At 38.1% G+C, this 12,973-nt stretch overlaps 1 protein-coding gene across 1 annotated transcript; it reads left to right on the top strand.

The window, feature by feature from the left end:
- Positions 1–6,980: 6,980 nt before the first annotated feature.
- LOC121873546 (ATP-dependent RNA helicase DDX55-like) lies at positions 6,981–12,156 on the top strand. The gene is made up of 2 exons (XM_042377178.1): positions 6,981–7,121; positions 8,240–12,156. The coding sequence occupies exon 2, from the start codon at positions 8,349–8,351 to the stop codon at positions 10,131–10,133; it is 1,785 nt and encodes a 594-aa protein (XP_042233112.1). The 5' UTR covers positions 6,981–7,121; positions 8,240–8,348; the 3' UTR covers positions 10,134–12,156.
- The last annotated feature ends 817 nt before the right edge of the window (positions 12,157–12,973 follow it).

The raw sequence follows: 12,973 nt of genomic DNA, 5'->3' as shown, positions 1-12,973 counted from the left end.
TAGATTCATGGATGATAGAGAGTGGTAGTAACTCTCGACAGGAGCTGCCATGCACAGGCCAACAGGCCTATTGCAGACTCCTTATTTTCTTATGTTCTTATGTTCTAAAATAACGGATTAGGTTAGGTTAGGTTAGATTGGGTTAAGTAAGGTTTCATTAGGTTAAGTTAGGCCTATTAGAACTAGGGATTACTCGAGCTGGGGCCTATTAGAACATGTATCTACAAAAACTGCGACCTAAAAGAACTGGGGCCAAATAGACCTTGAACCTATTAGAACATGGATCTGTTAAAACTGGGGTTTGAAAGAACTGGAGCCTGTAAGAACTGGGGCCCATTTGACCAATCATGGTTCTCACACACCAGGAAAAGTCCGTGTATGGCCAGCGACCAATCAGGATGTTGAAACTGTCCTGCGTCACTTCCTTTTCCCGGTAATGTGGCATAAGAATATGTAGCGGATTATGGTAGAGTCTCAGTCCAGTTTTGGTGCCATTCTGAACTCTGTTAATGTCGAAGATTAAGTTAGTCAGTTAGATTTATTCTCTCGCTATCACATCTAAAGTAACTTAGCGAAAATTTAACAAATCTAATTTAATCTAATCTAATCTCATTTAATTTCAGCTAACCTAACCTAGAGTAGATTAAGGTTACACATTCTAAAAGGGAATTTTAGTACCTTGAAATCCACCCAGAAGTACTGAGTATACTGACGGTGCTACAGGAGAGTGACGCCGTTAGCACACAATGTAGTGATGATGTGGCCTTTGGAGCTGAGGGGAGGGGAGGGGAGGGGGGGTTAGTGGTAGCTTAAATTGAGGACGTGACAAACAGAGTTACCTAGATAATAACTGAGGAATTTACCAAGCGATAAACATAGCCGTGAGTCACTCTGTTGATGTTTATTAGTGTGTGTGTGTGTGTGTGTGTGTGTAGAGAGAGAGAGAGAGGGGGGTGTATAGAAGCGATCCACCTCGGTAATAATCCCAAGAATCAACCAACACACACACACACACACTTTGCACCTACATGGTAACTTAACCACGTATAATTAATTAAGCCTTCGTAAATAGAGCAGGTAGCATGAGGTAAGATCTCACTCCCAAGATCATCTACCAGCCTATCCCATTCAACAGAACCCAGTGGGAAGCGAGATTAGTTATCCTTGGAAGATTAGAATTTACGTATTTAGAATATTTAAACGAGACTCTTCTATATTTTTTGTAAGATTTGAATACTGATTAGGAATTTCTAGACGTAATGGGTATCTTCTTTATGCCTTCGTCCATCTGTTTTGCGTCTGTAGTGAACAGTCGCAGCTTAACGCTGAATACCTTGTCTGTTACATAGATTCTTTTATTCCTGTTGTTCTCGACTGTTTTTGTTGGAATTACGATAACAAAAAATAACGACAAGAACAATAAAGGATCACCTAAAGAATCGTCACCCCAGAATGTCCACCTGAAGAATTGACTAAAAAATTTTGAGCCCATTTACTATTATATAGTCCTCCTACCTGACTGGAGGGTCCTGACTCCACTAACCTGAAGATTGATAACCGTGGAGGGTCCTGACCCCACCTGAAGAATTGTCGCCCTGCCGGATTCTGGGGCGACGATTCTTCAGGTGATCAAATAATAATAATAATAATAATAATAATAATAATATCCTCGGTGTTACAAGCCGTAACAACAATCTATTCATACCGTCACAATGCGTCACACCAGCTGTAACAGTTAGCACACTACCAGTAACATCCGGACGCTGGTGTCATTGGCTCATATAACGTAACAATACCTGGGTCACTCGAGCCTTGATGGACAGGAAATACGTAAAAAATTCCTATAATACAACAAAGGCTTCAATCTGGGTAGTACGTATGTTTATAATTTTTCTTTGTAATAATTTATAAAGGTATAAAGGTTTTCTGTGAAATTATTATTATTGTTATTATTGTTATTATTATTATTATTATTATTATTATTATTATTATTATTATTATTATTATTATTATTATTATTATTATTACTATTATTATTATTATTATTATTATTATTATTATTATTAGTTACATTGCAAGTACTAGTGAAGAAGAAGAAGGAAAAAAGGAAATGAAGAAAGACCCGAATTTAAAAGAGGGAACAACAATAATAAAGAGGAGGCCACCGCGTTACTCCTCGCTTCACCACTGCCAATTTCTCCTTCCACAAGGTTATCTGTACCCAGTGGCTATGTGTGTGTGTGTGTGTGTGTGTGTGCTACCGAAAAGTGGATTTATCCTAAAATCTCAACAGAGGTCGTCCTCCACGGTCCACCTGCTGTTCGAGAATTCGGCTTCCTGAGTGGCCATGGGGGGTAACCCTGGGAGGATTTAGGGGGCAAAAAGTGGATTTTCCCCAAAATCTCAGCTAAGTAGATATAATTACAGGTTAGGTTAGGTAAGGTTAGGTTTTGTATGAAACATTTTATTCACATGTAATTTTATGACCTACATGGTCGTTTATGGCCAGTTAAAAGTTTCCAAAAGAGATAAATACATAGACGTTCTGGCTAATCGGCATTTATAAATTTATAAATATGCAAAAGACTTGGGAACAACAGATGTTTTTCAGAATCTTAAAATAAAACAATATTAGATACACTTTTCACTTGGTCAGACAGACAAAGCTAAACATCCACACCACAAAGTTTTCCTAGTGTGTTCTGATTGGTTGAAGGTAGCAGATGTCTTTTCATTGGTCAGAACGGAAAGAGCGCTCCTCCTGCTTGGCTTTGTGAGACTACGCACCCTGGAGCTGGACAATTTGGAGTACAGTAACTCAGGCACCATCCTGTCATAGTGATACTGGACGTGCTCCTTGTATCAAGCGCTTCTTGTATTGCTCAATATTATCATGAGGTTTTTGTTTTCGTAATTTGTTATGGCGCCTCTATTGTTGACAGCTGTATCGTGGTTATTGCTTCTTTGTCTTGCCTGGGTACCTCTGTGACCATGTAACAGGAGAAAACTCTTTATATATTGAACTTTATTATCAGGGTCTCTCGGCGGCTCCACCCTGCCTTGACCCGATACTAAGTTCGGGATCAAGAGCGTTTCAAAGATTTACTTCTCGATGGATTTGTTTTTTCTTATCGGAAATTTCGTGTTTGTGCACAAAATATGACCGTAGAAGAGGAAAAAGTCAGGGTGTAGTATCGCTTAACCCATTGTGTAGTGTAGGCTTCTTTTGTATTCTTGTCAACAAACATCATTGAGAAAATGTTGTTCCTCTCACCAAGTTCTGGCAGTTTTAGTGATAGTCATACAAACTATCTTTTCAAGCATGCAAGCAAAACTAACCAACCGCATGTACCCTAACGTTACTTAACCAAACCTAACTTAACCTAACCTAACTTAACCTAATCTAACATTACCTCACCTCAGAGGGACGGAGGGAGAGAGAGAGAGAGGGAGAGGAAGCACGTATCGGTAGAGCTGAAGCAGGATGTGGTGCCTTGAGGAGGGGGAGGGAGCGGAGTAATTCAGTACAGGTCAGACAGGGTCGTCATGACTGAGGCTCCTAGCAACACATGCAAGCAAGGAATGAAGGTGAGAGGGAAGGAGGGAAAGGGGGGGATGGTGGTAGAGGCAGCTAGGTGGGAAAAGGGGAGGTGTAGAGAGGGCAGAAAGGAAGGGAAAGGGGGACGGGGAAAGAGGCTGACAGAGAGAGAGAGAGAGAGAGAGAGCAGAAAATGAGGGAAGGGGGGGAGGAAAGAAACACAGACAAGGAAGGAAGGAAGGAAGGAAGGAAAGGAGGAAATAAAGAGTGGAAGACAGGGAGGGGGATCGATGAGGGAAGTAGGACAGCAAGAAGGATCAGATTAAAGAAGCGAGGAAGATGAGGTAAGGTTCTATTTTTGGTCTTTGCTACAGGTGTGCCTTAAGGGTGGTGAGTGTAAAGTCATATTAACGACTTGAAGCTTCGTTAATTTCACCGATTCGTTACTCTCTTGCCTTATGTATCTAGTAAGGCTAAACAAAAGAGCATCGAGTGTAGTCAAGAAGGAATTATTAAGCAAAACTTGGAAAAAAAATGAATTAACATTACAAACAAACAGCTGAAGAAAAAAGAAAAGGAAAATTGTGCCTCAAAGAGAGTACTGTACAAGTAATACTGTAAGATGATGATGATTACAACATGCCTTATCAAGCTTTACCGCTAGGCTTCAACTTCTTTTCTCCTATTTTTTCTCTTTCCTGCTTACCTTAACATCGATTGTTTCAGCAACAGCTTTTCTCTTTCTGGCGCAGTTCTTTATGTGTGAGTGTATGTAAGTAAGTACAAGTCCTTTCATTAATTTACAACTTGTTTTTTTTCATATTATTTTACGAGTGCGTTATATTTGTGCGAATTTAACCAAAGGATTTATTCATATGGTAGGCATTGTTGACATTCTTGCTGTTTATCCCAAATTTGCTAGCCCACACTGATTAGTCTTCAATTAGAATATGACTCCAATGTATGTGATCCACTGACCTATATATACTGCTAATGAATATGATGTATTTCCTTCTTTGTGTACGAACCTCTGTCCTGCATGGCAGTGAACAGTGGCATTACCCACATGAACCTGACCTCTATACATTTATAGCTGTTAATGAATATGATGTATTTCTTTGTGTATGAACCTCTGTCCTGCGTGGCAGTGAACAGTGACATTACCCATATGAATCTGACCTCTATGCATTTATAGCTGTTAATGTCCTGCGTGGCAGTGAGAAATTATACCACCCTCACTGTCAAGACCTGACTGAATCACTCAGAATAGGCAAACTATACTACAAGCTTTGTCAATAAATTTGTTAAACTAAAAAAAAGGTATTGCCTCACACCAAATGACGTAACAACGGTGTAGTCAAGTTTGGCTTTCTGTCCCTCATTATCTCTAAGATGTGTGTTTGTAATGTTTGTTATTCAAAGACGAGATTTATCATAATAAACTACAGGGTGTTCTACAAATTATCTCGTTATTTGTATTTTGAGGTTTGTTTTATATCTACTATAAATCTGATAACATTTAAGCCTAACTTCACTGTAGTAATATGAATTTCCAATCAATACATTAACATACCTGTATTAGTTGTGTATCTGTACTCGTTCAGTATAAATAATCGTAATCATATTTTAACTTATAAATAAGAAAACAATTTTACTTGAAGCTGACAAATAGAGTGAGCGTTAAGGAGTGGAAAGAACACCAAGAAAGTAGGATAATGTAAGGACTTAGGTGGGAATCTTGATGGTGAAAACCCGACCTGGGACTCGCAGCTTCATCAGAAGTCCTGTTGACGACAAAAACTGGTCGCTGGGGTACGCCCATAATCTCACCGGGCCGCTTCTTGCCCGTGTTGCAACCCTTGTTATCGTGGTTAGTGTCTCGCGTGTCTTGAAGTCCACTTATGTTCTATGAGGAGAAAAAATAATAATTTTGCTCAAAATATCAATATGCAGTCCTGCAAGTGATCCTCGGCGTGCTGTTAAGGATCTACATAAGAACATAAGAACAAGAAAATAAAGAGTCTGCAATAGGCCGGTTGGCCTGTGTATGGCAGCTCCTGTAGAGAGTTACTGCTACTCTCTATCATCCATGAATCTATCCAGCCTCCCTTGAAACTTTCCAGCGTTCCAGCACTTACTACAAAGTTGCTAAGCTTGTTCCACTCGTCCACCACCCTATTTGTAAACCAGTTCCTTCCTATCTCCCTCCTAAACCTAAACTTATCCAACTTGAATCCGTTGTTCCGAGTCCTATCCTGCTCGGATATTATAAGAACTTTATCTATATCCACTTTATTGATTCCTTTCACCCACTTGAATACTTCTATCATATCTCCCCGCACTCTTCGTCTTTCTAGGGAATGCAAGTTTAATTTCTTTAACCCATCCTGATATGGAAGGTTTCTAAATCCCGGAATCATTTTTGTCATTCTTCGCTGCACCGACTCTAGTGAATTGATATCCATTCTATAATAGGGGCACCAGAACTGAACCGCATAATTGAGGTGCGGCCTGACTAGCGCAAAATAAAGTTGCAATAAGACCTCTGCACTCTTATTACTTACATTTCTAGACATAAAACCCAATACTCTGTTTGCCTAATTTCGAACATTAACGCACTGTTTTCTAGGCCGTAGGTCCGGGCTTACAAGTACCCCTAGGTCTCTTTCACAAGTCGACTTCTCTAGGTTGATGTTGTTAAGGCTGTATACATTGACAGTATTTGTTCTTCAATATTAAGTACGCTGCACTTGCTGGTGTTGAACTTCATTTGCCATTTTTCAGACTACCCCTGCAGTTTATTTAGATGTCCCAGGTCGTACTTATTTGATCACCCACAAAATTATGTTGACCCAGGAGGAAGTGGTACGAACAAGACCTAAAAAAAATGCTTTAAGTGAGGTGAAGAAACTGCGCCAATTAGTTAACACTGAACCCTCTGATTCTCCTTTAATATCCATAGGCAAACCAATGAATCATGTATAGTACATTCGCTGCTTAAAATAGTCGTTGGAAGTAGTCACTGCTAGGAGAGTCAGTCGTTGGAAGTAGTCACTGCTAGGAGAGTCAGTCGTTGGAAGTAGTCACTGCTAGGAGAGTCAGTCGTTGGAAGTAGTCACTGCTAGGAGAGTCAGTCGTTGGAAGTAGTCACTGCTAGGAGAGTCAGTCGTTGGAAGTAGTCACTGCTAGGAGAGTCAGTCGTTGGTGTTGTTTACTGACTCACCAAAGATTACTCAATATAAATAATGTTAAAAAATACCACAACTGAGAATACTGAGCAACTTATTATTTTTCCTTCAGAGTAAATACAATAACCACACAAATTTATTATAGTATATAAAATAATATTATGTACATTTATATTAAGTAGGTATAATATCTATCTGTAATCTATTAATCTATGTAATGTATTTATAATAGGCTCGTTCGGGTATTTGTTCTAACATTGTTCTCGCCTGTTGGTCCCGGGTGGTGTTCTTCCTCGGCCATTATTATAACTAATTATTTACGGGAATTTGGATATTCCTAGAGAAGATGTCGTTCTTCTGTCTGATGCAGGAGCTATATAAATACTTCGTGAAAGGTTAATTGATATTTTTTTAGTTATTAGTGAAGTTCTGAGAGGTGTTGTTTGCATGTAATGTATCTCTCAGTGGGGAGATGTAACACTTGTTCTTGTCATCGTCTTTATTTAACCTTTAGAGGGTGAGTTAATTTATTAAGAGGAGTGAGACGTGTGTGGCTTAAGTACATCACAAGAAAACACTAGTTATGTAAGGGTGGGGTAGGACAGTACTGTACTCGGGAAGGCTGACTCAATAGGTCTTCAGGTGTTGTTCAGTTTCTTTAATTTTTACCACAGATTATATTATTATTATAGTGTTTTAAAAGAGGTAACATTTACTAGAACCTGACCTAACCAATCAAAGAGACCTACCTAAGCCTCCCAGTCATCCCTAGCGGGTTGCATGTTGGCACCATTCAGAAATTGTGTTTTGAAGGTTTTAGATCTTTATGGCAGGTATGGAAAACTGTATCAAGGTGTCAAAATGTTCTTTGGGTGAGTTAATTTTTACTGGTAGGTCTATTTATGACAAAAATTTTTAAATTTTAACTTTTTAAATCTAAAATTATTTAAATAAGACTCGAATGAAGGAAGCAGACTTGATAACCAATCCAATCCTGAACACATGATACATTGGCTATTAGAAAACATTACAGGGTATCTTTGTCTTCTATTGGATGACAGCCTGATGGTCTCTTGTCAGATACAGATGACGTTATAACTGTACATTGTTCTCCTTGTAAGTTAGTAAAATGGAAGGGAAAGAATCCGACCATTTTGTGTGTAATAATTTTTTTGCAATGCAATACACAACCTTGACCAGATGACTGTCAATTTTATTTTATCAGGTACAGAAACACTGCTGAATTACCTGTTGCTTTTTTAAGTTCCATAAAAAAATGTAAGAAAATTAGATTAAACTTGTGTTTTGTGGAGGCTACAAATAGATACAGTTGACACCATATCAGAGAAGATAAAGTGATGAGCAAGGTAAAGCCCATTCTGGTTACCTCTAGAAGATTTATAATTCAGGGACTATTGCCATATTAAACTTATTAACATGGGTAACCAAATGGCTAAGGTAAACTGATGCTCACTGCAAAAAATTAAATATTAATTTTTCACTTTTCTTTCAGAGTAAAACTACTGATGAGTTAGCTGCAAGTCTTAGTCTGCTTTCAAGCCTAGTTGTACAAGTGTAGTTGAAGTTTTCTGCTTTACCATACTTGTCAACCAGTAAACACCATGGATACCTCATGGGGTAGTTTGCCAGTTAAGCTTCTGACTCCTGTCAGACAAACGATCAAGGACTTTGGTTTTCAGAACATGACCCCTGTCCAAGCAGCTTGCATCCCATTACTCCTTAGTCATAAGGATGTGGCAGCTGAAGCAGTAACTGGGAGCGGAAAAACACTAGCATTCCTGGTCCCCGTTATCCAGATTTTAAGGCAGCGTGAAGAACCTTTAAAGAAGCACGACGTTGGCGCCCTCATTGTGTCCCCAACTCGTGAGTTGGCCACACAAATTCACGAAGTACTGCAAGGTTTCTTAAAACACTCACCACAACTGACTTCCATGCTCACAGTTGGAGGATCGTTTGCTGGTGATGACGTTCAGTTTTACAAAACTAATGGTGCCCACATTGTTGTAGCCACACCTGGTCGACTTGAGGACTTACTGGCTCGAAACACAGTTGAAGGTCCAAGTCTTGCTGCTGGTGTAAAAGCTGTAGATGTATTAATCCTTGACGAAGCTGATAGATTATTAGATCTGGGCTTTTTTAGCACTCTGAATACCATCTTAGCTTATCTTCCCAAACAAAGAAGAACTGGTTTGTTCTCTGCCACACAAACCACTGATGTGATCAGTCTCATTCGTGCTGGTCTGAGGAATCCAATTCAGGTGAAAGTGAAAGAAAAGGAGGCAACAGGTGATGAAAGAACACCCCTGTCTTTACAAAATTATTACATGGTGTGCGAAGAGGAAAAAAAATTTGCAACTCTGGTCAGTCTTCTGAAAGCGAAAGAATCAGAGAAGACGATGACTTTTTTCCCAACATGTGCTTGTGTGGAGTACTTCACTGTTGTGTTGAGAGAAGTATTGAAAAATACACAAATTTTGTCCTTACATGGTAAAATGAAAGACAGAAGATTTAAAGTATTCGATCAGTTTCGGTCACTTGAATCTGGGGTTCTTTTATGCACAGATGTGATGTGTCGTGGGGTTGACATCCCTAGTGTTGATTGGGTGATTCAGTATGACCCGCCCTCTACAGCATCTGCCTTTGTTCACCGTTGTGGTCGAACTGCAAGAGGTGGGAACGAGGGATCGGCAGTTGTCATGTTGCTTCCGTGTGAAACTGATTATGTCGAATTCATCCATCTGAACCAGAAGGTTACCTTGCATGCTATGGAGGCTCCGGCAGATGTGCCAGACTTGTTGAAGAAGATGAGAAAACTGCAGCTCCAGGACCGATTGGTAATGGATAAAGCCAACCGAGCATTCGTTTCATTTATTCAGTCATATGCAAAACACGAGTGTAATGTTATTCTTAACATCAAAAGTCTTAATCTTGGTCGTGTTGCCTCAAGTTTTGGCTTATTGCGGATGCCCAGAATGCCTGAACTGAAGGGTGTGACCATTACTGATTTTCAACAGGTAAAAATGGATTACAATGCAATTGCCTATAAAGATAAACAGAAGGAAAAAAGCAGGCAGCAAAAACTCAGTACATACAGAGAGACTGGTCAGTGGCCCGGCATGAAGCCATTCACACCAAAGACTGTGTCTTGGTCAGATAAGAAGGACAAGAAAGCAAAGAAGAAGAAAAAGATTGAGAAGAAAATGAAGAAGCGAAGCCATCAGTTTACACAAGAGGAGTTAGATGATCTTGAGGAAGACATTCGCATGGTGAAGAAGTTGAAGAAGGGCAAAATAAAAGACAAGGATTTTGATAAGTATTTTGGCTGTGAAGCTGAAGCTGAAATTGAAGGAAATTCTGATGAGAAAAATAAGTTGAATGAAAAGTAAGAATTTTTGGTGGTACAGGTATTAAAATCTATTCTTGGAGATATAAATAGAGATGTAATTACTGAAATTATAAATTGTGAAGTTTTGTAACCTGTTAACTGTAAACCAGTACAGTATATATTTAAGGAATCTGACAGAGTGTATGTTATTGTTGATAAAAATGTACACCTGAGTATGTTGATAGGTATTATTGATGATTTTTGTATGGCAACAGTTAAGTCACTCTCACATAATCTTCAAGTTTTATGATGGAACACAGTATGTACATTATAAATATAAATATATACTGTAATCTGCATAAGGCTTTCATTAATCAGAACTCAGGAAGTGTCATTAAAACTATATTTCTATATTTTCCTGGGGAATTTTTTTTTTCAGTACAAGTACAAAGAAAATAGATGTTCCTGTGGTAGAGGTGTGAGAGTATCAAAGAGTAAAAGAGCAGTGACACTTGTTTTAAAACTTCAGTACAGTGTTGTATTACAATATGGTCTGTATTAGAAAAGTACCATGAATAGAATTGCTGAACTATGTACAGTACTGTATAGCTATTTCAGATGATAAGCCAGTCAAACCTAACCTTACCTAGCTCCATCTCCTCTAGGACTGTTTAATTGTTGTCGTCTGATTTAGAAGTAAGGTGACTTGATACTCCTGTTTCTGGTACTTTTCTGATATTGGTCGTCTTGCTGCTGTGTTGAACATTTGTTGAAGGATATGTGATTCAAGACTAAACTAGATCTGGTGTTAGTAAGATGTAAGGTTGAATTGATTTACCTATGAAGTGGCCCTGAACATAGCAGATTTATCTTTTTGTCTCGTGAAGGAATTTTTTTTATATTAAATTAAGGATTGGGGTCCAGTCTGAGGGAGCCCCAATCCTATTGCTTGGATCATGTTAGGCAGGGTTGGAACCTGTTTGGAGTGGGATTTATTTGAGTAACAATACTATATTCTGATGAGTTCCTTCTCCCATGATGATAGATGGCTATTTATATTAATTCTTACTGAAACATTTTTGCCTCTGACCATTTCCACACCAAGTGTTTCCTAGCAATATTGCATTCCACATTCTATTTTGCCTCTCAAATAAAGGGAGGACATGTCACTTGGACTGAGACAAATATCTTGAGAGGCCTTTGGTAATAATAAATCAACATTTATCTGTGGATATTCTTCTTGTTATCTTTGCACTTTTCTGTCATTTTCTACATTTGTCTTACACCATTCTTCCTATTTACTTCTCCCCAGTCTTTGTAGTTTATTTTACCACTTGATCTACACAACACAGAAGTAACAAAAGAACAGTAGTAAGATTTTATTCTCATTATTTTCATTTGACATTTATGTTTTACCGTAATTTGATACAATTAACAAGTGTCTCATTTTAAGATAAAAAATGTAACGACGATTATATCCAAGTCACCGGTACAGTAAAGTATTTATACGGCACTGGATGGAATAAGATATACTCAAATGTAATTCATGTCATGCAATGGTTTATACAGAGACAGTCTAAATATATACAGTATCCACAAAGTTTAGACCTTGAGTACTGTAGTGGTGAGAGTACCAACACTAGTAAGTATATGATTATTTTATGGATCTGAGGCCAATAGTGATCTCCCGGTCTTTAGGATATACTGTACTGAGTATATTTCCGTAATAATTTTGTTGTTGTTGATGATGCATATTTTTTTTATAGTACTGCACAGTTATGTTAAAAATACTGCACTCCCTCAAATGTATGGTATTGTGTACTCATCCCATGCATCCTCAGTATAAGTTCTGTTTTCATATTTGAGTCTGAAGGTGTGTTACAAAAAAGTGCCAGCAATGTAGAAATTAATTTGCATTTTCTTTATGGTCCCTATGCATGAGTAGGTGGTAACAAATCAACTGTGAATAGTGTGTTTGTTTTTGCATTTCCTCTGTTGTTGTGTTTTTATTGGGAGATCATTTTGACTACCTCAGGTCAGTTACATTCTTTAGGTTATCAGTAAAAAAACAGCTCTTTGAAGTACAAAACCCTATGTCATCTGCACTATTTAATATCAAGAGAAAGGTTCAGAATCTTTTGATGGAAAATATAAACCAGAGAAAAAACTGTTGCACTTTATTCTTCCTTGCTGTACACTTTGTCTAATTGTGTTACTGTACATTGTTACTGATCACCTTGTAAGCTTCCCTTCAGAAGTTTATGAATGAAGATCTCATGAGTTGCCAGGTTGTAGTCACTTAACTTAGCAACTATATCTTATGGGTGGCAAAAACAGTGTATGTTGACAACAGCCATTGGAGAATGGGAGATATTGTGCAGTACAGGTACTTTGAAATGTGGAATAAGAACATACTGTACCGTACTTGGCAAGAGCAACAAATGAAGGTTAGTTGTGTTTGAAGTATTAATATTGAATTTAGTAAAAGTAGTATGAGGACTATTTTAGTATATTTGTTATTATTTTTATCTATTATACTAGTATTTTAGATAGTTTAATGATAATTTAACTAGGGGATAGCTAAGGGGACTGGAAAGGAAATGCATTACTGTCCTTAAAAGTACTGATAAATATCTCTTGGTATGATAGACAGTGTGCTATTAACAGAACAAGTAATAAGTGAACCCAGTAGAATGTAATTGACTTCATGCCAGATATAGATAGTCCATGTACTGTACAACTGTATGTGTGAAGCTCATCAGATACTGACTTTTGAGGCTTTTGATAATTTCCAAATTTGTCACAAACGTTTTTTTATTTTTTTACTTTTATCCTCTTCGCCACTGATCGGCTTGTTAGCCGCTTGGGCGATCGGTCACGTCTCTTTTCATTTATATTCTT

This window comes from Homarus americanus, unplaced genomic scaffold (assembly GCF_018991925.1).
Source record: "Homarus americanus isolate GMGI-L3 unplaced genomic scaffold, GMGI_Hamer_2.0 scaffold30858, whole genome shotgun sequence".
NCBI lineage: Eukaryota > Metazoa > Arthropoda > Malacostraca > Decapoda > Nephropidae > Homarus > Homarus americanus.
This window is presented reverse-complemented; position numbering and strand designations above follow the sequence as displayed.

Coding starts and splice junctions, on each gene's coding strand:
- LOC121873546 (XM_042377178.1), top strand. CDS start 8,349: ATGGATACCTCATGGGGTAGTTTGCCAGTTAAGCTTCTGACTCCTGTC.